This window comes from Chelonus insularis, unplaced genomic scaffold (genome assembly GCF_013357705.1).
Source record: "Chelonus insularis isolate UGA/USDA-ARS -01 unplaced genomic scaffold, ASM1335770v1 contig_64_pilon, whole genome shotgun sequence".
Lineage (NCBI taxonomy): Eukaryota > Metazoa > Arthropoda > Insecta > Hymenoptera > Braconidae > Chelonus > Chelonus insularis.
This window is the reverse complement of record NW_023276685.1, coordinates 200257-223532: the sequence shown is the minus strand read 5'-3', so window position 1 is coordinate 223532 and position 23276 is coordinate 200257. Positions and strand designations below refer to the sequence as shown.

At 30.4% G+C, this 23276-nt stretch overlaps 4 protein-coding genes and 1 long non-coding RNA gene across 9 annotated transcripts; 2 read left to right on the top strand and 3 right to left on the bottom strand.

Annotated features, from left to right (window-relative positions):
• Nucleotides 1-6265: 6265 nt before the first annotated feature.
• Nucleotides 6266-10710, bottom strand: LOC118070550 (enolase-phosphatase E1). The gene is made up of 4 exons (XM_035089231.1): nt 10413-10710; nt 9603-9704; nt 8676-8866; nt 6266-8504 (listed from the first exon to the last, which is right to left on the bottom strand). The coding sequence occupies exons 1-4, from the start codon at nt 10515-10517 to the stop codon at nt 7022-7024; spliced, it is 1881 nt and encodes a 626-aa protein (XP_034945122.1). The 5' UTR covers nt 10518-10710; the 3' UTR covers nt 6266-7021.
• A 778-nt stretch (nt 10711-11488) lies between these two features.
• On the bottom strand, nt 11489-15270 carry CPSF2 (cleavage and polyadenylation specificity factor subunit 2). 5 transcript variants are annotated; one of them, XM_035089265.1, is made up of 7 exons: nt 15191-15270; nt 14851-15018; nt 14290-14449; nt 13855-14206; nt 12452-13764; nt 12223-12363; nt 11489-12133 (listed from the first exon to the last, which is right to left on the bottom strand). In XM_035089265.1, exons 2-7 carry the CDS (start codon nt 14997-14999, stop codon nt 12041-12043), a joined length of 2208 nt encoding a protein of 735 aa, XP_034945156.1. In that variant the 5' UTR covers nt 15000-15018; nt 15191-15270; the 3' UTR covers nt 11489-12040. The 5 variants fall into 5 exon arrangements, with proteins under 5 accessions (XP_034945156.1, XP_034945161.1, XP_034945159.1 ...); XM_035089270.1 differs by having other exon boundaries at nt 12223-12360; XM_035089268.1 differs by having other exon boundaries at nt 14851-15074; nt 15224-15263.
• Nucleotides 15271-15423: 153 nt separating this feature from the next.
• On the top strand, nt 15424-18533 carry Mcm2 (DNA replication licensing factor Mcm2). The gene is made up of 3 exons (XM_035089271.1): nt 15424-15721; nt 15796-16138; nt 16202-18533. The coding sequence occupies exons 1-3, from the start codon at nt 15719-15721 to the stop codon at nt 18502-18504; spliced, it is 2649 nt and encodes an 882-aa protein (XP_034945162.1). The 5' UTR covers nt 15424-15718; the 3' UTR covers nt 18505-18533.
• A 240-nt stretch (nt 18534-18773) lies between these two features.
• LOC118070558 (zinc finger CCHC domain-containing protein 10) lies at nt 18774-19711 on the bottom strand. The gene is made up of 3 exons (XM_035089240.1): nt 19677-19711; nt 19375-19524; nt 18774-19280 (listed from the first exon to the last, which is right to left on the bottom strand). The coding sequence occupies exons 1-3, from the start codon at nt 19709-19711 to the stop codon at nt 19010-19012; spliced, it is 456 nt and encodes a 151-aa protein (XP_034945131.1). The 3' UTR covers nt 18774-19009.
• Nucleotides 19712-22756: 3045 nt separating this feature from the next.
• Nucleotides 22757-23268, top strand: LOC118070565 (uncharacterized). Its single transcript, XR_004690791.1, has 2 exons — nt 22757-22826; nt 22899-23268. It is a non-coding gene; the product is annotated as an uncharacterized lncRNA (long non-coding RNA).
• Nucleotides 23269-23276: the final 8 nt, after the last annotated feature.

Here is a 23276-nt window from a genome sequence, read left to right as displayed (position 1 = left end):
ATTGTAAACGATAATGTCTGGATAATTGTGACACGACAAAGTCATCTTCGATTGAGAGCTAGAACAGTCGGGACTGTTGAACGGGTGTAAATGAAACAGCTGACACGATTTAACAATGACAAATTAACGATTTATTAACCACTAAATAACAGTGACAAGTGAGATAATAAGAGTATCGGTCTGGTAATAGTCTAGCATGAGGTCACTGAAACTGAGTCTATGAAGTATCTATGTACAGTCTTGAGTTCACTGAGATTTAATAGAACGAGTTCATTAATATTTCACCAATAGAGTTTTCTGATGAGTTTACTGATGAGGACAAGATCACTGAAAAGTTATAAGTTGTTCAGAACTGGTCCGTGAACCAGAAGTAGTAAATATTATAATCCTGTAGAAAAGTTCTTATTCCTATTAAAATACTTAATAAGGTTTGATGTTTTTCTATAGAATAGTTTAATAGGATTCAATCTATTTCAAAAGGAAAAGAGTTTTCAACACGATTTTACAGGGAATTTCTAATGCATTTTTCCCATTGAAAGTTTGTTTTTCAACAGAATAGTTTAAGCAGGGAAGACTTCCCTGATTCTGTTGTGGCGACAGAGGGTAAGATTTAGTTGATTGCAATATCTGGCTGAGAAGTTGCCTGCCTTTGTACAAACTTGCAGTTACTCGGATCAAGTTTTTTTAGTCGGGAAACCTGTCGATCATCTCCCAATGATTCAAAGGTTGAGCTGTCTGTCCTGTTCTGTAAAATACCATAGATTGCTCTTCTAATGAGCTGTTGAATTGCACACAAGTTGACAAATTATCAGTAGTAAGTGGTTGAAGAAGGGTTTTTCAGAAATTGAATCGTGTCATTGAAGAATGGAATAATGAATTTCTTGAGAGTAGAGATGAATTTCTTCCTTTCTTTTGAATGCAGGGGACAATCTCACAGGACATGTGAGATATCCTGAGAGGTAGATGCGAGAGAAGTTGTAGTTGAGATTATAATGGTTACTTCTAATACGATTGATGATCACAATCTGTTTTCTGTCCAAGGCTAGGTCATGAAACCAGGATTTTGGAGCAGGGTTAAAAAAGTTGGCAAAGTAGGAAGCACCTTCACATGCAGCCTGTTCTCGCAATCTCTTCCTGGTCTCCTCGACGGTGCTGGATCTGCGAATCAATCGGATAATATTATTAATAAGAATAAATCGGAAATTCCCGACAAAAAAATATAATTTTCAACAGGTATCAAGAGAAAAATAATATTGAATTTATTTACAAAATGCCTTCAATAGGATGTAACGGTTAAATAATTTAATACCATTTTGGAAATTCAATGAGAATGTATTAAAAATTTCCGATTGAAAATGGATGTATTTTATAGGAATGAATTAGAAAAAATACAATTAATTTAAATAATTTTTTATCAATAGGATTTAACCAGAAATTACCAACGATGCAGAGTATTTTTTCAATCGAAAAGTACACATTATATGATTTCAACACATTTTTTGAATTTTCCATTACATTATTCATTTGCAATTATTAGCAAGATTTAAGTTTTACATTAGTATAAAAATTATTGTATTTTGAATGTATTTGGTATAACACAAACATTAAAATCCTCTAAATCTAAATTCTCATTTGTAAACTAAATGGCAACAGTTTTACTACAAATTTCATTTATTTCTACTATTACGGGAGTGTTTTCCTATCCTATAACGCGGAAAATATGTGGATTTATTCTCTAGAACAGTTTGAGCAAGTTGTTTGCTTTTTTTCTGTGTCTCAGAAAAAGTGCATTATCAAAAAAAACTCATACTTTTGAGATCTTTGTGATACACAGCAAGAGAACCTTCTCCTGACTTTATGAATATGTATTCAGAGACCTTTACCCTGGTAAAACAAACTAATAAAAATTCATAATTTCCGATAGATTCTAGTACACAATTTATAAGAATGAATAAAAACTTATCAAGTTTATAAGAAGACCAAAAATAGTCTTATAACCATTGATGTACCACACGCCACAACTACGAAAACTTGTAGCTGGTGGTTGGTATCTGTCGGTCGGTATTCCTGCGGCGGAATAGCTTCAACGATGTTTAAGTTCAGCAACACGCACTGAAAGGAAAAGTATACCAGTCTTCAAGAGCATACCAGTCTCCAAGAACATCTTACGGGTAAACGACATTGGTTTAACTCTCATTTGGCCGCAGCAAACCAAAATTATCCCATTTCCCTCATTTGACTGGACTAATTTACAATCTGAGGCTGGATGATGTGCATGTGTTGTTGTTTATGATGGGACTGCGTCTTAAGCTAAGTTTATATTACTTTCTACGAACATATATATGTATATATACATTTTTATATTGTTTACCAGATAAATTTCAAGAGTGATTGAAACTGAAGAATTATTACGTAGTCTGAGAACAATTGGTTCTCAATAATGATAGCCACTTAATATAAAGATGTTGAGAGACTTTCAAATAATCAAAGTGAAAAATGCAAGAGATGATGTTTAATTTAAAGATATAAATAAAATACAGGTAGTTTACAGAGTCTGATAAGATAAATCATAATAAATAAGTGAATGAATTCAAATTAATTAAAACAATTGAATAATCATATATATATATATGAATAGTTATTCGATTTCTATTTTAAATAATGACTGTGAATCATTTAATTCTTTTAAAAATTATTGATATGTAATGTAAACATGAAAATTGAGTAAAAATATTATATATAAAACAAAATGTGACTTTTCAAATGAATAAATTATTAAGCAATTTATTCTAAAAGATAAATTTCAAAAAAAAAAAGGACCAGGATCAAATCCCACCATCAGCAGAATATTGTCGAACAAAGTTACAGATAATTTTCATCTGAGGTATATATTGAAACAATAAATCCGTATAATTAAAAAACCTCTATAGAGCAAATTAAATTTACTTTTGTTCAAATCGATTTGTTTTGCGGTAATAAAATAAATTGCAATAAAAAACGATACAACACGTGCTTATGGATTTTTATATAGAATGATCAGAATATTCTCAATACTTTCTTATGAATTCTGATAAAAAATGTTTCTTGAAGATTCTTATCTTGTTATAAGAATAAATCAGAAAATTGCATCAGAAATATGATTTGTATTGTAGATACTTAGAGAAAGCGTGATATTTTCGCTGTTTCTCAGTTGCGGATGAAAAGCAATAAACCGTCTCAGTTGCGGACGGGGTCTTGACCATCGTCGTCTCAGTTGCGGACAGGGTCCATCCAGGTTGTGATCATTGTCTTAAATGTCATCTCCGCCTACTAAGAACAAAAATTTAAAAATAGGGAGGAGTAGGTAAAATAAGTGATGCTTATTGGTTCGAAGATTACTTGCCAATTTCTACAATTTTGAAGAAACGTCTTATTTTTCGGATGCAAATTTGCGTTATATTTATCTGTAGGGTGGGACATATTTTTTGTGGGTGGGGCTAATTTCTTACTCTGTGTCCACAACTGAGAAACAGCGATATTTTTGATGCAATTTTTCGATCCGTTCTTAAAAATTTTTTTAATGAGATTGTATCGGTATATTTAATCAAGGCATGCTTTGCAGGTTGTCAATTCATGTTTGTAGCTCATCATAAGTTGATTATTGTAGATTTTACATAGTACGGTATGAGATATGGTTAAGTATTGGTGTGTAAAAAGATATTTTTGTAGATAAAATGTTGTACCCTTTTTAAAATAATAATAATAATTCTAACCGTTTTAAAAAGTTGTAAAAAAAAACGCCAAGTACAAAATGACGATAAATTTTGTTCATCAACTAGAAGTGATATTTTCAAAAAGTCATCTAACTCTAATAATATGCACTTGATACAAATCATTAGCCACAAAGTATATAAATTCAACGATTAGTTAGATGAGATATCTTTTTGACATTTATTATTATTGTCACTTTAATAATAGAAGAAAAAAATATGAATTTATTCTGGTAAAAATTTTAAAGAAGACAGTATATTATATTAGGAGTAAGTATAAATAATTTTTAAACATTATTATTATTTATTATGAACAAATATTTATTGAATATATAATCGTTAGATACATCTCCAGTATACTTATTATTGTTTTAGCTGGTAGTATCTATTTTTCGTAAATACGTTTTTATATATATGAAAATATCCAGTGTATGAAAAATTGTACAAAAAATTCCGAGTGGTAATTATTGACAAAAAATATTATTAAAAAAATCATTCTAAAATGTTTAATAAATACAACCAGCCAAAGTAATTCAAGTATAACAGAGACATATGCTATTTTGTTTGATGAAATGAATAAATTTGTCCTTCTTTCGCTTGAATTTTTTTTCGTTTTCCACTTTTTTTATTATTTTTTTTTTCACTTCATTGAAGAAGAAAATGATTCTTTCATTTTATATTTAAACTTATTTGTTACATCGTTCAAGTAAAACCACTGAATATTGTTACATTAATCTACCATCATTTAATCGTACTTGATCAGCTAAATTATTTTGTTTAATCCACAAGGATACCCTTAATCTAATGCTATTACTTTTTTCTTTGAATTCATGCTAATCTACAAGATCAAATCATTCTTTATTGAGTTATCGCAATAGTGAGGCCGAAGAATTTTTTGTTTAATTTAAATTATATATTGAATGACTTTAAAAAAACAACGACCAAAGATTTAAATAACTAATTATTTTAAAAAAATGAACAAAACATTCGTTTTGAATTATTTCACCTATTTGGCACAATATATATAATCCAATATTATCTCTTCAGTAAAACTGCATTCGAGTAACTGACAAAGAATTAATTTATCAATTAATTGCACGACATTTTATATAGGATGGATTTTTTCAGTATGACGAGGCAGTGATGTTTTTGGAATTTGTTTGATAAAACTTATTAAATCATTCTTTTAATAATATAACTTTTGTTTTGTTGACAACGTGACTTAAGTTTAATAATAATTTTGTAAAAATTTGTCACCTTGCACAACACTACGAACAGAAAAATCGAGACAACAAAAATATTATTATAAAAATTATTTTCTTCAACTTGACTTATAAATGAATTGTTAAAATTTTTAAACCCCTATAAATTTAATCTTTGATTTTTTACATATTCTATTTTTATATTCATTTTGATATTAAATTTCAATAAATTGCTACTTGTCAATTACTTATAATATCAAATTGGTCGTGCAATAAACATGAGACAAAGTAATGAGTTTAAATAACTTATTTAATGTTTTTATTAATCAATTATTTTTAAAAACTTATCATACTAATTCGAATATTATATATATATATATATATATATATATATATATATTATATGTATATATATATATATATACATATATTATATATATATACACATGTATTAGTAAATAATGGTATACATCGAGAAAGGGAGTAAATCACTGGTTGAGCATTCAATTTTTGTTTGTCATGTTATATTTTGTTTTGGTCTGAAAATGAATAAAAATTATTTAACAATTTCGTTATTATTATTCTCGACCATCGACGCAAACCTTGTATGAGGGTGATGTGATGATTCGGATGGGGATGAAAAGTCAATCGAGAAATAATGAAAATTGTTCAATATTTTTTGTTTACTTTCAGTTCGTTTCAAGGAATGTGTGACATGTTATAATAAATGAAAATGCATGATAAATCTAACAATTTTTGAGCAATTTCATGACGTAAAGACCAGAGAAATACGATGTTATGATTTTTCGAAAACTAACAATATAAAAATACTATTAAGAAAACAAGTTTACACGTTTAGTGATTATAAATAAGTAATCCGTTTATAATAAAAGTATAAAATGAAAAACCTCTGCCCGGTAAGCTACTCATTTTGCTTATGAATTATTACTAAATTTACTTAAAATATAATGAAATGATCTCAATGAAATAATGATTACAAATATAAGATCATGTTAATAACTAATTAATCAATAATTGATTACATAATAGAAAGATACATAAAAACTAAGTCACAAAAACGCGTACAAAACACTTTAAGTAGCAGATCCCATAAATCTAACAACTTACTTTAAATACAAAAAAAAATTTATTAAAATATGGCGTTAAATAATGGAAGGAGATTAATGATAAAGCTTATGCAGCACAAATTCAAATCTCTTGTTATGTATATCATATGATCACAGTCAATTTTGTCTACGAAATGCAATGAATGCAATGTAAAAGCAATTTAAAATCATCACTAAGCAAAACAGGTAGCATAAAAAAATATTTTTACTGAGAAAAAAATAATTAAGTACATTTAGTATAAAAGTACCCATACGCACATGAAAAATGGTATCGCAAACGGAACTTTGATAGGCCAGCAACTCATGGTTTATATGCGCTTGCGGATTATCAGTCTTGAATATTATATGATCGTCATTAAAGCAATAAAAATAATAATGCAATTAAAAAGTATATTAAAAATTAAAGGTAAAACCAGAGTAAACGAATGACAAAAAAAAGATGAAATGATGAATAGATGGAAAAATTATTTGGCACAGTTATAAATAAAAGAGATGTTCATTGCTATAAAATTTTTAGATAAATAGGAAAATGAAAGACTGGCTAATTATTAACAAAAAGCAATAAACTCGATGTTTTTATGCAGGACTACTGTAAGAAAACTGGTTAATGAAATCCACAAACATATATATATATATATATATATATATATATATTGTCCTTTTTTACTTGGAAGATAAATGAATTTTCAAAAAATTAAGATTTTCACTGTTAAAAAAATCTAATGAAAAAATAAATGATACATTTCTATTCTATTCATCTGGCACTCGAACACGTTACGCAATTTTGTCAAGTGCAAATGTCGAGGTGGGATACGGAAAATGTTTAATTTATATTTTGTAACATTAAGTATTAAGTTCAGGGACACGGGGTTATGTATGATTATTTTCTTTTTTTTTCTTTCCTTTTTTTTTACCATTAATGTAACTCAAGAATGCAAGATTATTAGGACGTCGCAGCTACTACCGCTACTGGTGAAACGACGTCAGGTTCACCAGAACCTTCCGCAATGCTGTCTACGACTTTTTTTACCTTGATAGATTCTTTATCAGTTGTACTATCATCATCTCCATTTTGTTTATTATTTTCATCATTTACACCATTTCTATGTGACGTCGTTTCATCTTTTTCAGTAATTGGTGTGCTGCCATTTAACTTCTTTTCTACAATATCTTCTTTCACTTTCTCTTCTTCTTCTTTTGTAGCTTCTGACTTTGCTGACTCAGAATCAGTTGCAACTTCAGATTTAGGGACTTCAACAGTTTTTTCAATATCTTTTGTATCTGGAGGAACGTTTGGTTCTTCCTTTATATCACCGTTTACTTCTGTAGAACCGTTCGCTGTTGTCGATTCGGTTATTTCAACCTTTGAATCACCATTTTGTTTTACTTCTTCTACAACAGGTTTCTCACTCACTTCCTTTTCTTCAGCTTTACTGACAATTTGTTCTTTATTTTCTTCAACTTTATTTTCAACTTTAGGTGCTTCTTCAGGAGGTTTGGTTGGTTCAGTGGTTTTTTCGTCCACTACTTCAACTTTATTGACTTCAGTCTCCATTTTATCAGCACTTGGTGCTTCAACAGTTTTATCCATTTCAGTCTTGTTCTCTGTGACTTTTTTAATTGGTTCGGATTTTGATTGATCAATTTTATCATCAACTATGGCTACAATATCAGACTTGGTTTCATTTTCTGGTTTATCAATATCACTCGTTGACGCTTGAGATACGGATTCATCATCTTGTTTCGTAATTTTATCTTCAGATTCTTCTTCGACATCTTTTGAGTTTTCGGAGTCAATTTTTGTTTCACACTCCATTGGTTCTATTGAAGATTCAACTGTTGAAATATCTTTAACAGGTTTTTCTTCTTCTGGTATTTTTTTAACATCTACTTCTTTCTCAACTTTTTGTTCACGAGCATCTTTCATTTCAACATCCATGTCCGTATTAGTTGATTCGACAGTTGTTTTTGGAAGTTCTTCAGCCTTCTTTAGCTCTTCTTTATTAGTTTCAGTCTCATCTACTTTCTGTCGTTTGGCTGAGCTACCAAAAGACAGTTCTAAAAAGGATTTAATTGTTGGATAAACATCCTCTTCAGGGGTTAAAGGAGCATTGCCTTCACGGATAACTATTGTTGCTGTCATTCCTACTTCAGTAGCTGCCTTTGCTTCTTTCGCAATGTCAGTAAGAAATAATACTTTTGAACCTTCACTTTCTATCTTAGATAGAATTTTTTTGTAACTTGCAGCCTCGTGCTTTGCGCCCACATCAGTGTCAAAATAACCACTAAAATACTTGAGCAAATCACCATGCACGGAATGACTAAAGAGCAACTTTTGTGCTTCAACGCTGCCACTTGAATAAACGTACACCTTGCGGCCATTTTTTATCCATTCTTCAAGCGCTTGAGGTACATCATCGTAAACACTATAAAAAAATTATAATTTTAGTTGATTGTTAGAAAACGATTGATCAGTACTTAACAATACCTCTGTCACTATTTTTTTTATTTATTTAAGCCATATATATATATATTTAATTCATCAAATAAAAAATTTTATTTTCAACTATTTATTAGATTATATATTCATAACTTACTGGCCCTTTACAGCACCAGAATTGTATGCATCACGCCACATATGCCCTTGGAGTTGCTTTAAAGCGCCTGTTTTACGATCATTATCCATTTGCCACAATATATTATTCATTAATGATTCCTGTAATTCTTTTGAAGTCTCTCCAGTAATAGGTACCAATCCTTCAACCTTGTCACTTTGATCTTGTGTTGCCTAAAATATACATACAAGAAATTAGAAAAATAGTCGATAGATATCATTTCAAAAATTTTATCATTTACAGTTAATCTTCATATCACTAGAATAGCATTTTTCTTAACATAGGATTGATCAAATTCACGTAACGTTTTTTATTGTTACTTGAACCATTGTTTTTATTTAAAAAATGTAGACAAAAAAAGTAATACTGAAACAACTTATAATTGTTGTTATTATTTATAAATTCAACCATTATAAAATAATGATAAATCAATATTATTCTGCTCATAAAGTGGTTATATTCTTCTATTATTATTCGTGTAAAAGAGATATAGGTTCAACTAGAAGAGTTTGCCAACAATGAAGATTGATAAAGCTGAGGTCAGAAAATTAAATCTAATCAACTGAATTCCCTAAATCAATTCCAAAAGTTGTTGTTATATTGTGGAATATTTTTGAGTTTGAAACTATTTTTGCTAATACTTAACCAGGTGTTATACGCCAGGTGATCATTTTTTGTTATTATATAATAGAAAATGAAAATTTCGAAATTTTGTAAAATAAAAAAAATGGATACAATTTAAAAAATTTTATTCGCTGATTAGCTTTATTTAATTTTTTGATTTTATCAGTTTTTCTCGATAAATTTATCAATCAAAGTTAAGTCTTAATTTAACTAAATATACAAATTCAGTTTGAAGAAGTAAAGGATAGTTTTTAATAAAAAATAATATTTAAAAACAATATATACCTGCTCTTTTAATTTTTCAACATCGTCCTTGAATTCTACATCATCCCACTTTTTTGTTATGTATTCTTTTAGATTCTCACGAACATATGGAAATAGAGTATCCTAAAAAAATATATACATATATATAAAAAATAACAGTAGTTAAGATCAATTATCCAGCAAACTGAATAATTAATAGGACTTGAAAATATAAAATCAAAAGCAATGCAGAAAATCTAAAAAGTAAATAAAATTTTATTTGATATTTATTCATAATGTTTTTTTGAATTCGCTAAGCTCTTAAAATGAATCGATAGACAAGCTCATCAAGTATTTGTCAGTAAACAAAATTCATCCCCTCGAGACAGAAAATTTTGTGGATATAAACTAAGAATAGTGTTAAGCAGTAAACGAAAGTATAGTAATAGGCTAAAGAATTTGGAAAAATCGAAGTAGTATACTTAAAAATGAAAATAAATAAGATAATATCATTGGCTATATAAAAGGGAAGTAAAAGAGCCTGGGAAATCGAGTTCCGACAAGTTTCGCCGCGAGGATCGAGCAAAGCCGAACTGGTTTTGTGCCGGCGTACCTCCCTGTTCGAGGAAGAAGGACATGGATCAAGAGGGGAAGGATGAAAGGCGGATCAGCAATAATAAATGTTGCAAATAATATAAAAAATCTACATGCAGAAACAATATTTTTAGTGAATAACTCGAAAAAAATTATTAGAAGTATATATTATCAGAGATTGGCAAAGATAATGATTACAAAAATATGAAATGCCGGAGAAGCAATTCAGCCCGAGCACACGGCCATGCTCTTTGTTACCTTCACGAAGCTTATACTAGTAGTCGTTCCTTCGATGTCAACTAGCACAATTGTTTCCTCACGTTGAATGTCCTCATGATCCTGATTACGTTTTTCACCAGCCATCTTTACAAACTGCAACACTTGGTGATTTTTTTCTTGATAAACGTTTTATTTAAGTCACTAACCAACTCGTCGCTTATACCCGTGTGCCGCTCCTCGTTCACGCACGAGTCTTCTCTATATCACTCGACGACTCGACTAAACTCTGATTCTCTTCTTCTTCTCTCACTCTTACCCTCTCTCAGCACATCAACGCTTTCCTGCTCTACTCTAGCCGGTGAGTGAATTTGTTGGGGCTCTCCCCTCTTTCTACCATACTGAACACACAAATATGCATGCGAAAACCTCCCTCCAGCCTTCAAGACCGGTACATCCAACCTCGTATCATCTCTAGTGAACCCATAAGTTTACTTTTTTTTTACAAATATGTTTAATTTACAAACAATATCATTAAAATTCAATTAATACTGATATAAAATTTTAATAAATTTGTTTGTTTCGAAAAAATAAAAGTGAAATTTTATTAAATAAAATAACTTTCAATTTAAGGGGGCACATTTAGTCATCACACCGCTGGACCACCATGAAATTCATTTATCGGTGTAAGTTTTCACGCATTCGCAGAGAGTCAAATTGGCCAATGTGTATGTGAATCGTTGATTTCAGCCAATGAAGAAGATCTTCTTGAACCACCACACCCCCAAATATAACAACCATTCCGAAATAAAAATTTTACTAGATTTTTTCTATTTAAAATGATCTAATTAAAAATTAAACACCAAATTGAAAAAATTGCCGAGAGAATTATACAACAAAATATACAATTTTATCAATATTCTGTTACAAAAATCATTTTTATAAATTATTTATCAATCAAAATATTGTATTACTCCGCGATAAAGTAGTCCCGTCGTATCATCATTCTAATTTTATTTTCAAATAATCCTAGTTTTAAAAAAAAATTTGAATAAAATCAACTTTCATTCATTTTTTTACAAATTTAATTGTTAATAGGGGCATTACAGAAATTTATTACAATTCATTGTTTATAAATCTGAAAAAAATTGAATTCCCCAACAACACCGGCTGTGCACAGCTGAGCGTGCGTCCGACCACCTGATTTTTGTGGTGATCAAGATTGTGACGAACACACACGTACGGCGCAAGCATTTAAATTTTTGACATGTAGTTGGCTGGATCCACTCTGTAGTATTCCGCGACAGCACGTGTTTAATACTAGCTAAATGAAAGGCGAGTCAGACAATGACCTTCACAATGTTAATCATTAATACTTTTTTAAATTATCATTTTATAAAACACCTTTCATAATGATTTAATGTAAAATTTTTAATAAAACAAAGTTCTTAAATTGTCTGAATTACAAGTTTTTATCCGTAAAATTAACAATTACTACACATTAATGTATATCATAAAATAATAATAATTCAAAAACAATTTTCATCATTTCTATTATAATCAAGTCACTAATTACACTAATAACCAACCGATACAGTGATTTTAATTTAATTGTTCTTTTTATTATTAAAATATACAAATATATGTACATTTATCAAGTTGACTAAGTTTCAAACGATTGCATATTGTTCATATAATAGCTCACGAACTTTGTAATAATCTTCTGATAAACATCCTTCTAGAACAACTTTGCCGGCTTCGTGCTGAAAATGATTTAAAAAAAAAATTAAGAACATTGATTATTATACGTATTAAATATAAATTAATATAACAATAATAATATAATACTTACTCTTCTTACCGCAATACTGTTATTACAACACCATAAAACTCCTCCACTAAATTCGGAGGGAATGTTGCTCTTATTAAGAATTTGTTTGAAGTCTGATAATTTGAGTTCATTAATAAAAATAGTTTGATGGCCGGGAACCTGCTTGAAAATTTATCAAATTAAAAACGGCGTATTCAATTTCATGCAATACATTAATTAAGTCAATTAAAGAATAATTCAAATTAAATACCTCATTTGTTGTGAGCGGTTCCAATGTAAGAATTTTTTCTTCCGCGTCTTCCGAATTCGTATCAGCAACAGCATCTCGACATATTTGTTCACGAGCTGCAATCATAGCATCAATCCAAGCAACTTCAGAATCTCCACGACCTTTAGAGAAGTTTAATCCACTCACAAGAGCATCAGTAAGACGAACTTGATAAATGTGAGTCTCAGTCGTAGCATCTAGAGTTTCTCCACGACCTGGAATGAAGACTCGAGCACCAACGGCTTGTGCTTGTTGGGAAAGAATTTCACAATCTTTAGCAGATCCTCGTACTAGAACGACTCTTCGTGGTTTTAATTGTCCCAAAATTTTCTGTAAAGATTCTCCATCCGATCGTCCTTCAAAATCAATGTAAGTTATCGATGCATTGACATTAATAGTTCTAGTTATCTGAATGCATTTAGTTGGAATGTCGGGAGCGATTTCTGGTAAAATCATAGTTTCATCTGATTTGATATCAAGATTTTCTTTGTTATCTTCAGCTTCAGGAATAGTTTCAGCTATTTTATAATCTTCAGGTCTTATAATTTCACCATATTCGTCGATTTTTATTTTTTCTTCAACAAAAGGGAACATTGGATGCTGTTTCTTGCTCTGTTTAAAAAAACCTTGTTTCGATTCTTGTTTTATTAGTAAATCATGTTTTCCTCGAGTACCACCAACTTCAATTTCATCTTCAGATTCTGAAGTCACATCAGCTGTTTCCATTTGTTCTTGTTTCATCATTTCTTGTTTTGCACGTTCGCGTTTTAGATATTCCTCTAATTCATAACCTTCTAATTTTACTCTCCTCTTTATTTCTAAGGTAATACTTCTATTACCTCCCTTTTCGACTAATTCTCTAGCCAAAGTGCCTGGAGATGTTCTGCTAGTAATAATAATACTATTTTGTGGATTCGAACACCATTGAAGAAAAAGATCACGCGAAAATCCACATTCCATATCTGGAGTACTTGCTAAAACTACTTTTGGACTGGGAACTTTATTTAATTCTGCCATACTATGGCAGAGCTGGAGATGTTTAAATTGGAATGGGTTATTTCGTGCACCTTCGAAGCTTCTCATTAACTTATCGCTCATCCATTCAATTTGAGATTTTGCAAATTCAACTACATTATAACTAACATTATTAAGGAGTGCTAAAGAATATGCTAAAAGTCCAGATTCCTTATTTCGCCATAATTGGTCTAACATATGAGCTAATTCTAATACTCTTCCTGCAGTGTCAACTCCGACTAAAACATTACCTCCCCCGCGAAGCGTTTGAAGAATATTTGCTGTAAAAAATTATATTAGTTATATGTACTTAGTCAATTGTACTACTTTTTAATCAAGATTGTTTATTTTTTTCAACTTTTCTTACTTACTCATCAATTTTTCATCACGAGTTCGTCTTCTTGCTTGTTGGTAAGAAGCATTAAAAGCATCAGTGATAAGTAGCGAAGGTCTTTGTAGCCTTTCGAGTTCACACCCATTTAAATGTCGTTCTTTTTTATGATTAAAGTCTACTGCATAAATTATATCCTCTTCTCCAACTTTGACTATTTTCCAAATTGTTCCTCCAATCATATGACCTGCTGGTAACGGAGTTAAAGTAACTCCATAACCTTTACCTTTCATTGAAACGCTTTGGTTATATTTTAATTGGACTATTTTATCAAAAGCAGCATCAACATCATCTAAAGTAAAAAGGTCAAAATCTTCCATATTATGCCGTGACTGAAAGAAATGTTATTTTTTCAATTGTTTGAATATAATATATTCAAAAGAAAAACATACATATTAGTATATAGAAATTTTACCTGATACATATCATACATAAACATTTGTCCCATTTTATAAACTGGAATTGTAGCATATATAGGACAATTTAAACCACACTTTCCCACCAAGTAAGGTAAGGCTCCTAAATGTAAAGGATCAGGATAAGAGAGAAGTACTGCATCAATATGATGCACATGTCTAAAAAAATTATAACAAAAAATTATTATAAAATGAACAAAAATAAACATATTATATATATATATATATATCTTTATTGCTTCCGCGTTTTGGAGTAAAATTATTTCAAAAAAATGAATCTACTTTTTTCGGAAAAAAGTAGGTATTATAAACTTTAAATTGTGTGCTGTCCACATCGTTTAAGAAAAAAAAATCACCCTGCAAGTACAGTGTATCAAGTAACAAAAATTTGGTTAAGTGAGGTTAAACATGGAAAAACCTAATTGCCTTCGTTTCGGTGGTGACTACGTCGCCAAATGAGTCCAGAGCGTCATTTCAAAGGGTTGATACGGAGGCAACAGAGGCATATAGGCGTATTTATACATATATATATATGTATATAAAATTAGAACTAAACATACCTCTTTAATTCTCTGATGAAATTTTCATCAAAATTTTCATCCCATCCACAATCTAATAATATCTTCACATCATCAATCTCTAAAAGATAACAGGGAGGACTTTCATCCATAGCACCAGAAATAGCATGAAGTTTTATTATTGAAGTCATGTTTTAATTTAAATATTAACTAAATAAATAAAAACTCATTCACTATAACTACTTTTTTAGGTTATAACACATGCACTGTAAAACATGTATATTATTTATAAATTTGGTAGAATTTTTATTTAAAGAAAAAAAAATTGCATTTAAAATAAAAATCACATGAACTGTGAGTTTTTTTTAAATACAATCTTTACAGTATCATTATTATTTGTTAATTAAACAACTACACATTGTTCACATAAATGATACAGAACGTTTATAAACGAAATCCGGCACAGTACATAGTAATGCTATAGGAAGATGAGGAATATATATACATTAATAGGAAAACATATGGGTATATGTTGTATGTATATGTATATATAGGATATAAAGATCAAACGTACTATTGTTGTAGAGCCACTCTATACATATGTACATACTATATATGTGTATACATAACTTGCGGTTTCCTTAAGTTGTTTCCCGCCGAATGTTCTCATTGTTTACAACGTTATTTTACTTACTTAGTGTTATTGAATCCTAAAATTTTTATCCAAATAATTACTTTTATTCATTATATTTATTTTACATATGTACTAAGTACATGTGTAGTAACTAAGTACTTATTTTATATAATCACGTGTTTTTTCATTGAAAAATTTTATGATATCATACATTTAACATTAGAATATTGAAATAGACGTAGTTTTGATCTATTGTAATCCTTAGTCTCTATCAAAATGGTTTGTTTTAATAAAAATACTCCAAAAGGACTATTATTAAAAGAATATTTCAATAATATAATAAAACTTTTTAGAGTCAACGAAGTTCTCCTCCTCGAAGCGTTAGACAAACAGATGCTCCTACATCTCCAGCACCTGAAATTGATGAGCCTTTTGAAGACGAAGGCCTTTTGGGTGACGATCCTTCCCAGGATGATATTATTAATGAAGAAGAAGCTGATGGCGAAGAATTATTTGGAGATGATATGGAAGCTGATTATCGCCCAATGCCGGCTTTGGATCGTTATGACCGTGATTTAATGGATGATGAGGACTATTCTGATATTTCACAATCTGATCGTGCTGCTGCTGAAGCTACAATGCGCAGAAGAGATCGAGCTGCAGGAATTTATAGAGATGATAGAGATCTTCTTTATGGTATTCATTTTAATCCGTTTTAACTGATTCTGAATCAAAATTTTATATTTTTTCAATTTTTAGAGGAAAGTGACGAAGATGATACTCAAACTCGAAAACGCCGTCGAGCAGAAAAAGCAGCAATGGGTGAAATGGATAACGTCGACATGATCGAATCAATCGAAAATTTAGAAGACACTAGAGGCTATTCAATAAAAGAATGGATAATGATGTTGAGTCCAAGAACTGAGATTGCTAATCGCTTTAAAAATTTTTTACGAACTTACACCGACTCTTCAGGTCATTATTTGTACAAAGAACGGATAAAACATATGTGTGAAAGCAATCAGTTAAGTTTCGTGGTTGAATTTCCAATTCTTGCCAGTGTCGAAAATGTTTTGGCTTATTTTCTACCAGAAGCTCCCTATCAAATGCTTGAAATTTTTGATGGTGTAGCTAAAGAATTAGTTTTAACAATTTATCCAAGTTATGAACGTGTTACTTCTGAGATTCATGTGAGAATTAGCGAGCTTCCCTTAATAGAAGAAATAAGAACCTACAGAAAACTCCATTTAAATCAACTTGTACGATCATTAGGAGTTGTAACCGCTACAACTGGTGTTTTACCACAGCTGTCCGTAGTCAAATATGATTGTACCAAATGTGGTTACATAATTGGACCATTTGTTCAAACACAAAACTCAGAAGTCAAACCTGGATCTTGTCCTGAATGTCAAAGCGCTGGGCCGTTTATGATTAATATGGAACAAACACTCTATAGAAACTACCAAAAAATCACAATTCAAGAATCTCCCGGTAGAATTCCAGCTGGACGCATTCCTCGTAGCAAAGATTGTATTTTATTATCAGATTTATGTGATCGCTGTAAACCTGGAGATGAAATTGACATTACTGGAATTTATACAAATAGTTATGACGGATCATTAAATACCGAACATGGTTTCCCAGTTTTTGCTACTGTACTTTTAGCTAATCATATTGTTGTAAAAGATTCTAAAGACATTGTAGAATCACTTACAGGAGAGGAAATTGAGAGTATTTTAAAGTTGAGTAAAGATCATCGTATAGCTGACCGCATTATTGCAAGTATTGCCCCTTCTATTTATGGCCATGAATTTATAAAACGTGCACTTGCTCTAGCTATCTTCGGGGGTGAATCTAAAAATCCTGGGAATAAACATAAAATTCGTGGCGATATCAATGTACTTCTTTGTGGTGATCCTGGAACGGCAAAATCTCAATTCTTAAAGTATACTGAAAAAATAGCTCCTAGAGCTGTATTTACCACTGGTCAAGGTGCGTCAGCTGTTGGTTTGACAGCTTATGTAAGAAAATCTCCAACTACTAGAGAATGGACTCTTGAAGCTGGTGCTCTCGTCCTAGCTGATCATGGAATCTGTTTGATTGATGAATTTGATAAAATGAATGATCAAGACAGAACTTCTATTCACGAAGCTATGGAACAGCAAAGTATTTCTATTTCCAAAGCTGGTATTGTTACATCTTTACATGCTAGATGTTCTGTTATTGCTGCTTCAAATCCGATTGGAGGTCGCTATGATGCCAGCATGACTTTTTCAGAAAACGTCGATTTATCTGAACCAATTTTATCACGTTTTGATATACTTTGCATTGTGAAAGATGAAGTAGATCCTATGCAAGATAGACATTTAGCAAAATTTGTTGTAAACTCGCATATCAAGAATCATCCAACTAATGAGAAAAGAGAATTACCTGCTGAATTAATAGATCAAAATTCAACCAACGATATTTCTATTCCTCAAGATCTTTTGAAAAAATATATTGTTTATGCACGACAAAATATTCATCCTAAATTAGCCAAAGTTGATAGAGATAAAGTTGCTAATCTTTACGGTCAGTTGAGACAAGAAAGTTTAGCTACTGGAAGTCTCCCAATCACCGTTAGGCACATAGAAAGTATCATTAGAATGGCTGAAGCTAGTGCAAAAATGCATCTACGAGATCATGTTCGAGAGGATGATATCAACCTTGCCATAAGAATGATGCTTGATAGCTTTGTCGATACTCAAAAATATTCAGTTATGAAAAGCATGCGTCATACGTTCCAGAAATATTTGATGTATAAAAAAGATCACAGTGAATTACTTTACTACATTCTTCGACAAATTACTCTTGATACTTTGGCCTTTCAAAAGGCTCTCCATGGAAGTCATATTTCAATTATCGAAATTGCAGAAAAAGATTTGCTTGATAGAGCTAAACAAATAGATATTCATAATTTAACTTCATTTTATGAAAGTGATATTTTCAAGAAAAATAATTTTGTTTATGATTCCAAACGGAGAGTTATTATTCAAACATTACCCGAAAATGTAAATGAATAATCTTATAAATTTATTTACATGATTTTCATTAGCTTGTCAATAATTTTTATACTGTTTATACTCAATATGACAATTGTAAAAATACAAATATTTAAAAAAAATTTTTTTTAATATTATTAAAAACCTACATTCCTATTTTATCTATCTTGTTAAAATATGATTATTCTATTTAGTACTTAAACTGATAACTATCTCAATTATTCACAAGATTATTTTAACAAAATTTCTAATCATAGATTAGATTGAAAACTAAAAAATTTAGTTTAAAAGATAGTTGAATGATTGTCTTTAACATGTTACAAAAATATATATTCGGAAAATGTATAGAAATTGATTAATACAAGCAGTTTACGTTCACAATACTATCAGAAATATATGAAAAAATCCTTTTCAATGAATATGTTTTTAGTTATTGAATAGCTTGTAAATCTTTCAACAAATGTCAACACTGTAATAAAAAATCAATTACGTTTTTTAAGATAATAAATTAAAAAATTTTCTATGTTCATTTTTTTTTCCTACGTTTTTTCTTTTTGTGATCTGATTCACTACTACTCGTGTGACTACTACTGCTGCTATTGCTATTACTACTATTACTACTACTACCAGAGCTGTCACTAGAGCTACTAGAATCACTATCCGAAGATGAAGAGTCTGAAGAACTGCTTTTGTTATCACTACTCGAAGAATCCGAACTACTAGAGTTGCTTGATATTTCTTTCTTCTTTTTTTTCTTTGGTATTGCCACTTTATTTTCAGAAATGGCTGAAGATATTCTAAAATTGATTGATGAAATAAATTTTTAATAATTTAAACATAAACATGAATATTTCCTTAATCTTGCACAGAAGTATTCATAATAATATTTACGGCTTTTCTGTTTCTAATGTTTTCAATGCCTTTTTCAGCTGAACTGTTCGAGAAGATCGATGAAGATATTTTCTTTTCCCTTTGCATTCGTAGCTCCAATGACCCATTTCCAAACATTTTTGGCATCTCATACCTTGAGGATATGGATTCCTATTGTAAACATTTTTGATGAATTTCTTAAATTAATATTTATCTAACATGGGAATATTATTGACGCTAACCTCTAATATAACCCATAAAAATTAAAAATACGATAAAAATTAATTTCAATAAATTCAATAAATTGTGAATTTAATACTTACTGCTTTTTAATCAATTTCAATCCCGTTGTACTCATTTTTAATTTAATTTAATATTATTTATTATTAATAAGACTGAATCCGAAACATACATACACATTATACATGAAAGAACAGTATATGTATATAAATATATATTCAAACTAATAAATAGAGATGTGAATCGGTAATTGACGGGTAAATTTACCGTAAATTACCGGTAAAAAACGCGTCAATGACCAAGCCTGTTTTACCATACCGGTCAGAAAAATGCTGATCTCTGATTGGTTAAGGCTGGGCTGAAGTCAGAAAGGCGACTGATTCCCCCTATCCAAATACATGGGATCGGGGAATTTCTAATTTCTTCGCCAATTTACAATTATTTCTATAAAATTAGGTACCAAATTACAGAGGAATTAATGCCGGACTGACGTAAACAACAATTTTTTGTATATAGTGAATATTTTTATTAAAAAAATTAGAAAGAATAATGAAAAAATTATGAATTGACTTGCCGCGCTTAAATTTCAAGATGGCGGCCACATCATTCAGATGAAAAATCACTAATTATTTCATTTTTATACGTTTTTCGCCCAAAATTCGTGTTTGCGTCAGTCCTTGCCACCTGTCTGAATGTTAAAAAAATCAATTCATAGTGTAAAATTGAATAATTTAGAAATAATTAGAAATCTTGTATTCCAGATGATATTCTCCGGAAAATTAGTTTGAAAAAATTCTGATAGGTGACAGCATTATGCTCGCAGATGACCTCAGTCATCCATATTGAAAAAATGCTCAATCCGTATCCAGAACTGATGGTGCCCTGCATTTTGGCGAGTAAATTCTGTATGTGTGTGTACGGGTAATATATGTATGTGATGTAAACATAGTGTATCACTTTACAATGCCCTACACTTTGATGACTATTGCAGTTAGGATAAATAAAAATGATGATACTCATTTAACATTAATTAATATAATACCTGCAAATAACTTCAAATACATATACTCATCCATTATTATCATTTTTATTAGGTATAAATGTTAATAAGGAAGCTCAATTCCAAGTCGGCGTATCCAAGCATGTAGTGTAAAAACAAATATACATTAACTCAATATCGAGATTATGCTGGCCATGTGGTTAGGGCGTCAGAGTTCTATTTTGCCGGGCAGGGTTCGATCCCAGTCATAACCAATTTTTTTTTTTCTACTTTATTCGTTAGATTAGCATGTAATTATAATATTGACATGCTATAATTAATCTTTTATAACAATTTGATTTTTTTTTCTCTTTATTCATTGAATTTATTGACGCTAAGTCGAAAAATATTTGAACAGAGCCATAAACTTTCTTTTTGTATAAATACATTGATAATAGCCTGTGTTTAACAACTTATACATCTTTACATGTATTAACAATGTTATGTTATAAAAAAGTTAATCATATTATTATTAACATTGAAAAGTAGTTTAAACAATCTGTGGCGAGTTTCGGCACTTTCCCGGCAAGTTCTACCCCCACTCTCTGTGCCCAAGCCTGCAGCTTATAATTTTTAAGCGTATTGAAACCATAACAGCTCAATGGTTACAGCATCGGTCTTTTATTTTGCTAGGCAGGGTTCGATTCCAGTCATGATAAAGTTTTTTTTTCTCTTTTATTTGTTAGATTTGCATGTAATTATAATATTAACATGCCAAAAGTAATTGTTTACAACGATTTGATTTTTTTTTCTCAATTATTTATGTAATTTATCGACGCCGAGTCGGAAAACATATGAACAGGGTTATAAACACTTTTTTTACTATAGCTATATGAACGTAGCTTTTTTTTAAGCAATTTAGAAATATTTAGAAGTAGTTGAAATAATCCACGGGGATTTCCGGCACTTTGCCGGCAAACTCTATCCCTACCCTTCGTACTCAAGCCTGCATTATACAATTCATAAACATAAACATAATGTCAGAGATGATGTGTTAGCTCTGTGAGTAGACCACCAAGCTTTCATTTTACCGATTAGGGTTCGATCCCAGTCATAGCCAATTTTTTTTTTCCTTTTTTTTTCATTAAAATTTTATATAAATACAATAATTGGTTGTTTATATAAGTTCAAAATCAATTCCTATTGTCTTTTAAAGACAACACTTTCGAAAAAAGAGAATTCATAGTAACTCGTTCCTCACCCTCAGCTTATTTTCAGAAAAACAAGTTGTTTTCCGTAATTAATTGGAAGAATAATTTAATCAAATATATGAATTAATTTATGAGTATTTAAAGTCACTTAAGCAAAAAAAAGAAAAAACAATTGCCTATGACTGGGATCGAACCCTGCCCAGCAAAATAAAAGATTGGTGCTCTAACCACTGAGCTATTATGGTTTCAATAATAGTGAAGATGCTTGAAAATTATAAGCTGCAGGCTTGGGCACAGAGAGTAGGGGTAGAGCTTGCCGGTGAAGTGTCGGAACTTGCCGCGGATTGTTTAAACTATTTTTTATTGTTAATAAGTTGTTAAAAAAGGCTATTATCAATGTATTTGTACAAAAAAAGGTTAATGACCCTGTTCAAATATTGTCTCATTTGTCATCGATTGATTGAAAAATAATTTTACATAAAAATTGAAATTTAAAACTCATTTTCGGCATGATAAAATTGCAATTACATGCAATTTGAATTAAAAAAAAAAAATTTTCCGCAATTGGAATCGAACACCGTTCGGTAAAATAAATGTCGAATCTTCTGACTACAGAGCCAACATATTTTCATTTGCTTTGTTTACGTTTAGATATCATAAGCTTCAGGCTTGGTAACAGAGGGTGGGGGATGTGCTTGCTCGTCAACTGTTCGAACTCGCAGTCTTCTCTGAAAAATAAGACGGAGATAGATAGATATATTCTGTGCTCTGTCTTGCTCGAAACAGATTATTCAAAAATTTGTAAATTTCTTGGTGCCCTAAGGCTCCCTTTTTGTAGTGCATCCCTGAAAATTATCATTTTTCGAACGATTTCCCTGTTACCTACTCAATTTCAGTTGATGTCAAGCTTCGGCCTTTTGCCGCACAACGCGAGAGCGTAAAGTCAACTCCGGGAAACTTTCTGACTTCAGCCCAGCCTTAATACATGTCCAATCACAGTTTAGAATTCCCAACGGCATACAACTGTTTATTTGTTCTATCAGGTATATATTTTCATTTTTATTTGTTTATTAAAAATACTGATAATATTTAATATAAGAAAATTCAATTTGTAGATAAGGATTTTCATTGAGAACTTGGTGCAATGGGGGAGAACAAATCAATATATAAACATTTCTCTGCATTACCTCTGCAACCTAACCAAAAATCGTATTCATGTAACTATTGCAAGAAAAAGTATGCAGAAAACATTACTCGCATGCGAAAACATCTTTATAAAGAGTGTAGAAGTTGTCCTCAAGACTTACGGAAACTTTTAAAACCATGTAAACCTCGTAAACGAAATAATTCTCATCTAAACAGCACAGACGACTCATTTACTATTGAAGATTTGAATGAAGCAGACAATAGAGCAAGTACTTCAATGATTTCAAATGAAAATTTACCAAATAATATAAGTGTTTGTAGCAATAACTATAAAAAAAATACAATCG

What these genes read in the sequence shown, in the direction of transcription:
- LOC118070550 (XM_035089231.1), bottom strand. Translation starts at nt 10,517, where the DNA reads ATGGCTGGTGAAAAACGTAATCAGGATCATGAGGACATTCAACGTGAG. An exon ending in CTAGTATAAGCTTCGTGAAG is followed by an intron (nt 9,705 to 10,412) that starts GTAACAAAGAGC and finishes ATATTTTTTTAG; the next exon opens with GATACTCTATTTCCATATGT. An exon ending in TCTGGTGCTGTAAAGGGCCA is followed by an intron (nt 8,505 to 8,675) that starts GTAAGTTATGAA and finishes ATTTTTTTATAG; the next exon opens with TGTTTACGATGATGTACCTC.
- CPSF2 (XM_035089265.1), bottom strand. Translation starts at nt 14,999, where the DNA reads ATGACTTCAATAATAAAACTTCATGCTATTTCTGGTGCTATGGATGAA. An exon ending in TTATGTATGATATGTATCAG is followed by an intron (nt 14,207 to 14,289) that starts GTAAAATTTCTA and finishes CATTTCTTTCAG; the next exon opens with TCACGGCATAATATGGAAGA. An exon ending in ACAGTATTGCGGTAAGAAGA is followed by an intron (nt 12,134 to 12,222) that starts GTAAGTATTATA and finishes AATCATTTTCAG; the next exon opens with CACGAAGCCGGCAAAGTTGT.
- Mcm2 (XM_035089271.1), top strand. An exon ending in TGATAGAGATCTTCTTTATG is followed by an intron (nt 16,139 to 16,201) that starts GTATTCATTTTA and finishes TTCAATTTTTAG; the next exon opens with AGGAAAGTGACGAAGATGAT.
- LOC118070558 (XM_035089240.1), bottom strand. Translation starts at nt 19,711, where the DNA reads ATGAGTACAACGGGATTGAAATTGATTAAAAAGCA. An exon ending in TTGAAATTGATTAAAAAGCA is followed by an intron (nt 19,525 to 19,676) that starts GTAAGTATTAAA and finishes TGTTTACAATAG; the next exon opens with GAATCCATATCCTCAAGGTA. An exon ending in ACATTAGAAACAGAAAAGCC is followed by an intron (nt 19,281 to 19,374) that starts GTAAATATTATT and finishes AATCAATTTTAG; the next exon opens with AATATCTTCAGCCATTTCTG.